The 11,818-nt window shown below is 44.1% G+C and overlaps 1 protein-coding gene across 1 annotated transcript; it reads right to left on the minus strand.

Annotated features, from left to right (window-relative positions):
• Window positions 1-4,849: 4,849 nt before the first annotated feature.
• On the minus strand, window positions 4,850-6,047 carry LOC146694764 (olfactory receptor 4S1-like). The gene has a single exon (XM_085478891.1). It carries the CDS (start codon window positions 5,942-5,944, stop codon window positions 5,009-5,011), a length of 936 nt encoding a protein of 311 aa, XP_085335017.1. The 5' UTR covers window positions 5,945-6,047; the 3' UTR covers window positions 4,850-5,008.
• Window positions 6,048-11,818: the final 5,771 nt, after the last annotated feature.

An 11,818-nucleotide genomic window follows, 5' to 3' on the forward strand; every position in this document is an offset into this window, starting at 1 on the left:
GACAAAGAGGTTGATGAAGTCTCGGAGCACGTCGTTCACAAGGGCCTGAAAAACAGCTGGAGCATTGGTGAGACCAAACGGCATAACAAGATATTCAAAATGGCTGAGGTGAGTGTTAAAGGCTGTTTTCCACTCGTCCCCTTCTCTTATTCTTACCAGATGGTGGGCGTTGCACAGGTCCAACTTAATGAAGATGGTGACCCCCTGGAGAAGCTCTAACGCGGAGCTGCTGTATGTGACTCGTTGATGTACTTGTCCATGCTCTCACGCTCAGGCTGAGACAGGCTGGATAAGTGACTGGTCGTGAGTGGTGCGGCCGGTAGAAGGTCAATCCTGCAATCATATGGCCGGTGAGGGGGAAGCGAACGTGCCCTATCCTTACACACTTGCTTAAGGTCATGGTAAATAGGCGGTACGGAGGAGAGGTCTGGCGGCTCGGAGAACGGGAAATTGGTTAGCGGGTCCACGGAAGGTGTGGCGGCCTTTAAGCAGGACATGTGACATTCTTCTCCCCACCTCAGGATACTCTCCTTCTTCCAGTCAATCACAGGGTTATGTTGATGTAGCCAGGGATAACCAAAGACTAGCGGCGTGAGAGGAGCTTTGAACACATACAACTGTATGGCTTCAGAGTTCTTACCAGAGAGAGTCAGGGAAACAGGTTCTGTGATATGAGTGATGTCTGGGAGACGCTAACCACTAAGCTCTGTAACTTGAAGTGAATGTGGCAGAGGCTCCATGCTAAAATTTAACTTAAGCACCAGCAAGGCGTCAATAAAGTTCTGTTCTGCCCCAGAGTCAATCAGAGCCCTAAGAGAATGAGTCTTGAGTTGCACAGTTAATTTTGCTGCAATCATGAGCCGTGGAGGAGACCGTGAACAGGAGCCATCTCCGTGCGTCCCAGAGGCCTCTGGGTAATGTAGTTTCCAGTTCCCTGATGTGCTCATAGGCGCTCGTCTACCTTCACACAGTGTAATCACATCAGAGAGAGTCTTAAGTACATCCCTCATCATTAGTTCATTTTTCAGTTCATCGCAAACATTATTCAACAGGGTAATCATCAGTGCCGACTGCCCCCACCCGGTTTCTTCAGCCAACGTCCAAAACTCGACCGAGTACTCCGCCATACTCGACTTCCCCTGCTTTATGTTCAACAATCGGTGAGCGGCTGTCTCCGCCCTGGTGCCTTTTTCAAAAACACTTTTAAATTTAACAAGGAAGTCTTGGTACGTGATCTCAGGGTAAGTTCTTAAAACGGCTTGCACCCAGTTTAATGCCTGCCCACGTAGCAGCTGAACAGGCAATTTTGGCTCCATCAGTTTCATAGGTCCTCCGTAACTGTCTGGATTCCATTGTCACCTGGGTCAAAAATCCCGCACACCTGTGAAACTCACCCGAGAAAGACTCTGCCGCGGGTAATGATCGGTCCGCGGAGGAGATAGCTGGTGCAGGCGCCGGAGGTTCGGAAGCCGGTAAATGTGGAGAAGCAGACAGAGGAGGAGTGGATGGGCTCACCAAAGGTATTTGGTGAGCGTAGCCAGTTGCTGGTTAATGTGCCGCAGCATTTATTCGTGGCGTTCCAAGATTGCTTCTGGGGTTGAGTCCGCTGAGTCCATGCTGGCTGGATCGTTATTGTTACGGTTGTATGTAGAGGACTCACTTGCAGGACTCCAGGATCAGATTCACACGAGAGAGTTGTATTTACAAGTCCACCAAGTGTATATACAAAAAGGTGCAGGGGAGTGCTTTGTACAACAGAGTGAGGGACGGGGCTCCAGGGAAATCCAAGGGGAAGGCACGCGTTCTCCAAACAATCCACACACAGCAGGATCTCACTCCAACACTCGCCACTCGAGAATCACACGGGGAAGAATCCAGGAAGTCTGTAGACAGCGAGATGTGGTTAAATACAAAGTACAAAGAAACACTTAACTGAACTTGCTGTGGCTTGACTTTCACTAACGCGTGGCAGACAACGATCCAGCGAAGAACAGCAGTCACCTCCTGGCTTAAATGCTCATAACCTTGATTAGGCTCAGGTGTCTCCTTTCTCTGAGGGCGTGGGCCGAGGGCATGAATCTGTCCCACCAACAGAAAGAGAATGGAAGTGAGAGAGAAAGATAGAAACCGCTGATCAGCGTCCAGACCTGACAAACACAATGCACTGAATCTCTTGAATGTCCAGTATATTCTAATCAGTACAATTTAAGCATTCACTGAACCTACAGTATCTACACCTCTACACAATTATCACATGTAAATATAACAATCATCACTTCCCAACATCACACCAATATAATGAACTGTAACACAAATAATGCTCAGAGGTGAAGGCTCTGACACAAGAAAGTCCCACAATCCCATTTGAACAGGCAGGAAACAAGAATACCTGCATATGTGAGGCAACAGAAAGGACCTAATGCCCCAAAGTTAGGAAAAGTTGACAATTACATGGTCTTCAGTGCCCTCTAGTGGCTAAATAACCCAACTGCGGTGCACAGATCCAACCCGCAACAAAGGCTACCGTGGTAAGTCACATGCCTCTACCAATCTCGACAAATCTCCTAGCATAAACCCCCTGTAATTATTGTCAAAGTACAACCCGTGCTATAAGTAGAAATGGATTCGTAGAACTGGAGGGATTTTGTCTCACATTTGTGCAGGAACGCACACGGCTGGAGATCGCTATTCCCCCGCACTCATGGGTCGTGTCCAAATTCATGGGCTGCATCCTCTTGAGGACCCGGCCTTCGCGGTCAACGTGGGCCGGGTCCTCAGAAGGTCGGGTAGGCCGGAAGTAAACGGCTGGGGAAATTGGACGGTCCAACCTTCTGATTTGCGTCACCGCTGTCTGGGTGGAGTTTAATAAACTCAGCCGTCTGCTCCTTGCTATCTAAAATATAACAGGACACTGGAGTAAATTCTCGACCGTCTCATACTTCTGTTCAATCAGTTTTCTGTTTGACTTTTATTCAGCTGTGTAAACACCAAGGAAGAACCCACCCGGGGGATTAATAAAGTTTTATTTTATCGAATCTAATAACTTTAATCTCAGCCAAACCGATTTACTCACGAACAAATAAAACACTGAAAAAAGCCCAACAATAACATTTTTAGGTTGTCTAAGTGACTTATATATCACGTTTAACCTGAGTAGTGAAAGTCCGCGATGATCTGAACATGATGTGCCGGGAGTTGTGCCGTTCTCGGCGGCTCCAGTGACCCTCGAGCTCCCGGCTCGCTATCAAGCTGGTGGGTAACAGACGTCTCCGAAAACGTCGAAGCACTTTTGCAAATATGCGATATCTTGATAAACCGAGCAGATATTTGATGTTTACACAACTACTTTCTCGCCTGAAAATATGTTAAAAGTTTATTTTGTGACCCAGAAAGATTAGTAAGAGTAATTTTAAAACTTAGTAGCGGCCGCCATCGTTGGAAACTGGAGTTTGGCTGGGCCGCGCTATGAATTCTGGGATATGGTGGGCCACGAAGGACACACCCGACCCATCCTTCAAATTCGGGGAAAATGAGGACGCATTTGTCGGCTGCATTCGGAGGAGTCTACGAATTTGGACAGCCTTCGGCGCGTCGCTGTGACGTAATCGGTCTACAAATGCGGCCTCAGGAGGAAGCAGCCCAGGAATTTGGACACGACCATGGAGAAAAACATGCCTAGTGCTCCCAGGACTCGTGATACGGCAGGACCGTCATAAAAGCATGTGAGGTCATCACCGCAGCAAACAGTAAGAACAAAGTGGAACTTATCGGCAGATATTTCCAGTGAGTGCACTTATAACTATGTGACTGAAATAGAAGGAGACTTTTGGACATGAATTTTTTGTTAAATGGGGTGTTCGTAAGTCAGGGTTCCACTTTATATATATAGCCAATCATTAGAGATAGGTTGATCATATTTAAGATCGAAGCATTAATTAATGGCAGGACTTCTTTGAGCAGTTTTGTAGGAATGGGGTCTAAAAGACACGTTGATGGTTTGGAGGAAGTAATTATTGAAGCTAACTCAGAAAGATCAATTGGAGAAAAAGAGTCTAACTTAACATCAATGGTACTAAGAGTAGCTGTAGATAATATTACATCTGTGGGATGATTACTGGTAATTTTTTCTCTAATGATAAAAATGTTATTAGTGAAGAAGTTCATGAAGTCATTACTAGTTAATGTTAAAGGGATGGTTGGCTCAACAGAGCTCTGACTGTTTGTCAGCCTGGCTACAGAGCTGAAGAGAAACCTGGGGTTGTTCTTATTTTCTTCAATCAGTGATGAATAGTAAGATGTTCTGGCTTTGCGGAGGGCTATCTTATAAAGCAGCAAACTATTTCTCCAGGCTAAATGATGATCCTCTAAATTTGTGACTCTCCAGCTTACGAGTCATCTGCTTTAGGCTACGTGTCTGAGAATTATACCACGGAGTCAGGTACTTCTGATTTGAGATTTTCATAGGAGCTACAGTATCCAGAGTTAGTCTGTGTGGTATCACAGTACTGGATACTGAAGAGAAGTTGATGAGCAGCGTTCATACATAAGTGTCGCTGCCCTCTAGTGACGGCAGTATGAAGGGCAGCAGTCACACTAAAAGTGTGTGTGCTGCAGGGTGCCCAACGTGGCTGGGATGGTGCTTTTCATGTGGATTTCATAACATTTTTTCATCCAGTTTCATTGCAGCCGGTGTGAGTACAACGGTTTAAAGGTGGGAAGTAACAAGGAGTTTTAGCATTTACTAGAATCTAACCAATCTTTACACAGATTCCTTTAAACAAATGAAAGGAACAGAGTGATCATTCTTTGACCCTTCGAGCACAGGACACTAAAACAATGAAACATAAACTTTAACTTAAAGTACTAAGAACCAAAAGTGACATTTTAGGATTGGACTTTATTAGTTTTAACTGAATTCTATCCACATATTTTGGTTGACTTGAACAGAAGATTAGAAAATAACTTCATCTTCCTATGTTTTCTTCATGTTTGATTTCATTAACATGGCTTAGTTTTTCCTGAATGTCCCAGTCCGGTGGGTGAACCTGTGGACCATCCTGGACCTGATCTGCTGCAGGTTCAAGCCATAGATGATGGGATTGACGAGGGGTGGGACCACCAGGAACTGAGCAGCTAATGCATTCTGCAGGGCCTTCATTGTACTGCCGCCGCTGTAACGAGAGTACATGGTATCAAACATCAGTGAGGTGGTGAAGACCAGCAGTGTAATGAGGTGTGGCAGACACGTCTGCATGAATTTCCTGCGGTCGGCTTGAGATCTGATGGCAGCTCGTATCAGGTGGACGTACGACACCATGATTAGTGCAGTCTGTGACAGGTGTGAAAATATCAACATGAACGCATAGATATTGTTGAGGGTCGAGTCAGAGCATGACAGTTTGACCACCTCCCAGTTAGTGCAGAATATCTTGGGGATGTGGCGTCCGCAGAGCGGCAGCCTGGCGGTCAGGACGGTGCCCACGGCCGTTTCAAAAACTGAGAAGCACCAGGTGAGCATCAGAAGCTGGGCTACCTTCTGAGCTGTCATCAGCATCCGGTACTGCAGTGGTTTGCAGATGGCGATGTAGCGGTCATACGCCATGACAGTGAGACTGGTACACTCAGAGAAAATATAACTATAAGTGACAAACATCTGCCCCAAACAGGCCGTGTACGTGATGACATAAGAGTTGGTCAGAAGGTCATGAAGCAGCTTTGGGTAGAAACTCGAAGCTCCACAGATCTCATTAAAACAAAGGCTGCACAAGAAGATGTAGATCGGCTCGTGGAGCGTTTTATCCAGGCTGATGGTGATGATGAGGGTCAGGTTTACAGACACGGTGAAGAGGTACGACATCAGAGCGAAGGCAAAGTAGATCTGACGGTTTGTCAGCGAGTCGTTCAGACCCTGAAGCACAAACACAATTTCAAAGTTATTCTCCATCCTGTAACGAGCTGCTAAAGGATCATCAACTCTTCATCATGTCAGAGTTTAAACACAAGCTGCACCGAGTCTGTATTCAGTTCAAAACTATTCTTTAAACAGAGTAACCATAGAAAAACATAAATTCAATCTTAAGGGAGGCAAGGAAAACAAAACTCAATGAATCGCACAGTGAAGGATGGGAACTTGTACTTGTTTCACTTCAGAAAGACTAAACAGAGTTCACATTGAGGAGCTCATCCTGTACAAAAGTGAACCACAGTGACATAAAAGAGATCAACATTTAACCTCCGTTCTTCATGTTTTCTGACATTTTCATTCAGATCTGCTTTAGACGCTTAAAGAAGCTCTTACATAAAGAAAAAAGGCTCGACAAAGAGAAGACATGATCTCAGGTGCCACCTTACCATCAGGCATAGAAACTTAAAGCACATGAGGACCTAATCTCAGTTTTTAATGTTTTCTTTTTCTAATCAAACAAACAAACAAACAAAAAGATCCAGCTGAGGTGGAATACACAATTATAATTTTAACATCTGCAGAAAAAACTTATTTAATTGCTGTGATTTCAAAGGGGAAAAAACTACTTTTAATCCTATGAGTAATTTATATACAAAGTTCTTTCTATTTCAACTGTCGGGTTGCAAAACAGGGAATCAGCAATTAAAACTGCACACAGCATTTCTGTCTTTACCTCTCAACATAAAAAGTCATTAATTAAGACAATCAACAGTATACAGATGAGTTTCTTTAAACATCATAAGCTTGCAGCATGAGGAAAAGAAGCACTTTACATCTGTGCAATGAAGCTGGACTCAGCAACTCATTTAATAAACAGCAGAAACCGTCTGAGGCTCTGTCAGTCTGCTCTCACTGAGGCAGACTCTGTTACACCCTTAACTGTGAAACAGTCAAACAGAGAGTGAGAGTGAGTGAGAAAAACAACTCCAGGTCATCAGCACAGATTCCTCATCAACAAGAGCAAGTCAAATGACAGCAGCAGTCATCCTGTAAGAGGGACAACAAACATCAGCTTCACAGAGCAGTGTGAAGGTGTCTGTGATCCACACGGGAAGCTGCTCTTCTACACCTGACAAAAGGACGGACAGGTGGAGAGAGAAATCTGCTGACGCCACGCCCTCCCCTCATGAACATGCCCAATAATAGAAAAACAGTATTGTTAAATTCTGGGCAGCCAACTGTTTAACCGGGGCCCAAAAACTTTTATAGTAAAAATGAAGTATTTAGAGTTTATTCTTGCAGATTCCAGGAAGGAATCAGTATAAGATTACTAGCAACCACCACAACTGGCTTCATTAAATGTGGACAAGTACTCTGATTCCCTCTCAAATGAAGGAACACCTTACCCTGTCTCTAAGGAAGAGGACAGCCCACAAGTTGCATCACCTGAACCCTGTTGTATGCCACGAGTGAACAAGACATCAATTCACTGATCCACACCACCAGGATACACAGCAATGACATCGGAAACAAAGAAATTCTTCCTGGCACGGCGTAGGATCTCCACACAATCCTGGTAGTAATGAAGCTTGGCTATGATGGCCCGCGGGTTACCACCCGGCCTTCTCGGGGCCAGACTCCTGTGTGAGCGGTCGACAATAACATCTTTTTCCATACCCAGTGCTTCACGGAGTAGCGCGGATACGGCCGTGGTGGAGCTCGAATCCGGGCCCTCCGGGACCCCTATGATACGGATATTAGATCTCCGCATCCTGCCTTCCATGTCATCGCATTTATCCTTCAGGTCAGATAGCTCCTTCCTCAAAGTCTTCACTGTAGATTGCAAGGTGACCACCTCATCGCTCCACATTGACAGCCCGTCCTCCACTTCTTTCACCGTGGCCTTAACTCCATCCATTTCAGCGCGCGCTGCCGCCATATTGTTAGCAATCTCATTTCTCACTTCTTGCACGTCAGCCCTAATGTTATCAAAATCTTCTTTCAGTGCATTCCTGAGTTCTTCTTTTAATGCCACGCTGATATCGTCTTTGATGGATTGAAGAAGCTCCAATTTCAGGGCATCAGTGTCCACAAGGCGCCTATCGCTCCGCTGAGCCCGTTCCTCAATGGTCGCTGAGCCGGGCGCCGCCCTTGGGCTACCATTGGTATCCTCGCCCGAGGATGTGCCGGGCCTAGCCGCTGTTCCTCCGGTGTACTTGTATTTCCTTAGGTTAGATGCCATTTTGTCTCGAATGAAGCTTTAATACAGTGTATAAAACTGTTAGCTTCCCCTGTGTTATAAAATGAGGCTTCGTAGGTTGAAAAAAAAAAACTATTTCTGAAATTCGGTCAGCGGGAGCCTTCAGAAACACGTCCTACTCCATTGCCGGCTCGCTAGCGCCCCCCCAAATCCACACTTTTAAGCTTAAATTTCAAAACTTACATTAACTACTGATTTTATCTACTGTTCTGATTTTATCTGTTTTGATTTTATATACTGTTTTGTTTGTTTGTTTGTTTGTTTGTTTATTTGTTAATTTGTTTGTTTGTTTGTTTTCTTGTTTTAATCAATTTTAAATCCTGCTTTTTAATTGTTTTTGTTTCTAATGTCTCTGTAAAGCACTTTGAATCACCTTGTTGTTGAATTGTGCTATACAAATAAATTTGCCTTGCCTTGCCTTGCCTTACCACGGCTACTTTATTCTTCCTCAGTCAAACAGCAGCACTGGTGCGATTGTTTTGCCCCCTGAGCTCCAGGTGTTGTGCCAAAAAGTGATTGTCAGCCAGAAAGTGATTGCCGCTGTAGCGCCCAGATTACTTACAGCTACTTCCGTGCAACTAATATAACCTGCGGTAAGCTGAAGACAGCTTCAACCGCCTGTTTGTTGAAAAATAGTAACGCGACCGCATTTTCTTGTTAGTAACGGTAACGGGGTTGTAATGATAGAAATAGAAATTAGTTAGATTACTCGTTACTGAAAAAAGCAACGCCGTTAGTAACGCTGTTATTCCCATCACTGATTGTCACTGTGTCAGAGTCGCATCATCACAGACGAACATAATCTGTTGAAAATTAAACACTGCTGTGCAGCCAACAATGCCAACCCTGGCAGTCGATGTTGAACAGAAATGAATGAAGCCTGAACCAACGTCTTGGTGGAAAAATACAAGCAACTTTCTTACTGAGGCAGGCAGCCAGCTGAAGCATCACACATGCTTAACATGTGCTCAGCCTTCAGACACTGTTTCTTCGTGAATGTGAATTAATTTTAGTCGAGGTTTACTTTGTAGAGACACAACAGACAGCTCGGGTGGACTCGTCTGGAGTCCAGCTCTGACATCTGACATTGTTCTTGTTGAATGTGCAGTTAGTTTTCATTCAGACATGAAATGACAGATTCCTTTCTTTCTTATTTTAATAGAGGATTTTTAAATTTAACAACACACAAGTATTCATACAGAGGACAATCACAAACCAAAACCCACAACATCTCTAATATTTGATTTTTATTTCAGCGTGAACTAGAATCACCCCACCTGCTAATGATTTATTTTCTAATGTGGACCACAAGAATGAAGCTCTTGAAACTGTTTTGTTTGAATAGAGATGAAAAGAACAGCGAAACGTTACAGCTGCAGTGACCGTCAGCATGCTGCATGTGTTTCAGGCACTTCCTGTAGGCAGGGTTGGGGCTCATTGGCTGCTACATACACTGGATGATATGGCAATGACCCTGTTGCCACTAGGTGGCACTGTGACTGTAACTGAATACTGGCGGGTAGCTGTGCTCAGGCTGGGACTCGCATGCAATGGGGTCAACTGAACAATTTATTATACACAGCAACTTAAAATTTCATATCTAAATATCAAAATTTGCCACAGTTCCCATGACACACCTCCATCACAGCATGAAGAGGTCGGCACATCAGACTCTTCATAGTCTTCTGAAAACTGATCTGTTACAACTCAAGCAGGAGTTTGTTAAAATGTATCTTGATGGACAGAAATATGCAGAGAAATATTTAAATTTTAATTTTAATTTTAATTGACCCTAACCCTAACCCACCCGGGGGATTAATAAAGTTTTATTTTATCGAATCTAATAACTTTAATCTCAGCCAAACCGATTTACTCACGAACAAATAAAACACTGAAAAAAGCCCAACAATAACATTTTTAGGTTGTCTAAGTGACTTATATATCACGTTTAACCTGAGTAGTGAAAGTCCGCGATGATCTGAACATGATGTGCCGGGAGTTGTGCCGTTCTCGGCGGCTCCAGTGACCCTCGAGCTCCCGGCTCGCTATCAAGCTGGTGGGTAACAGACGTCTCCGAAAACGTCGAAGCACTTTTGCAAATATGCGATATCTTGATAAACCGAGCAGATATTTGATGTTTACACAGCTACTTTCTCGCCTGAAAATATGTTAAAAGTTTATTTTGTGACCCAGAAAGATTAATATGAGTAATTTTAAAACTTAGTAGCGGCCGCCATCGTTGGAAACTGGAGTTTGGCTGGGCCGCGCTATGAATTCTGGGATATGGTGGGCCACGAAGGACACACCCGATCCATCCTTCAAATTCGGGGAAAATGAGGACGCATTTGTCGGCTGCATTCGGAGGAGTCTACGAATTTGGACAGCCTTCGGCGCGTCGCTGTGACGTAATCGGTCTACAAATGCGGCCTCAGGAGGAAGCAGCCCAGGAATTTGGACACGACCATGGAGAAAAACATGCCTAGTGCTCCCAGGACTCGTGATACGGCAGGACCGTCATAAAAGCATGTGAGGTCATCACCGCAGCAAACAGTAAGAACAAAGTGGAACTTATCGGCAGATATTTCCAGTGAGTGCACTTATAACTATGTGACTGAAATAGAAGGAGACTTTTGGACATGAATTTTTTGTTAAATGGGGTGTTCGTAAGTCAGGGTTCCACTTTATATATATAGCCAATCATTAGAGATAGGTTGATCATATTTAAGATCGAAGCATTAATTAATGGCAGGACTTCTTTGAGCAGTTTTGTAGGAATGGGGTCTAAAAGACACGTTGATGGTTTGGAGGAAGTAATTATTGAAGTTAACTCAGAAAGATCAATTGGAGAAAAAGAGTCTAACTTAACATCAATGGTACTAAGAGTAGCTGTAGATAATATTACATCTGTGGGATGATTACTGGTAATTTTTCCTCTAATGATAAAAATGTTATTTGTGAAGAAGTTCATGAAGTCATTACTAGTTAATGTTAAAGGGATGGTTGGCTCAACAGAGCTCTGACTGTTTGTCAGCCTGGCTACAGAGCTGAAGAGAAACCTGGGGTTGGTCTTATTTTCTTCAATCAGTGATGAATAGTAAGATGTTCTGGCTTTGCGGAGGGCTTTCTTATAAAGCAGCAAACTATTTCTCCAGGCTAAATGATGATCCTCTAAATTTGTGACTCTCCAGCTTACGAGTCATCTGCTTTAGGCTACGTGTCTGAGAATTATACCACGGAGTCAGGTACTTCTGATTTGAGGTTTTCATAGGAGCTACAGTATCCAGAGTTAGTCTGTGTGGTATCACAGTACTGGATACTGAAGAGAAGTTGATGAGCAGCGTTCATACATAAGTGTCGCTGCCCTCTAGTGACGGCAGTATGAAGGGCAGCAGTGACACTAAAAGTGTGTGTGCTGCAGGGTGCCCAACGTGGCTGGGATGGTGCTTTTCATGTGGATTTCATAACATTTTTTCATCCAGTTTCATTGCAGCCGGTGTGAGTACAACGGTTTAAAGGTGGGAAGTAACAAGGAGTTTTAGCATTTACTAGAATCTAACCAATCTTTACACAGATTCCTTTAAACAAATGAAAGGAACAGAGTGATCATTCTTTGACCCTTCGAGCACAGGACACTAAAACAATGAAACATAAAC

This window comes from Copadichromis virginalis, linkage group LG14, assembly GCF_057382275.1.
Source record: "Copadichromis virginalis isolate Kocher_CV1m ecotype Utaka linkage group LG14, C_Virginalis_male_GT1.1, whole genome shotgun sequence".
NCBI lineage: Eukaryota > Metazoa > Chordata > Actinopteri > Cichliformes > Cichlidae > Copadichromis > Copadichromis virginalis.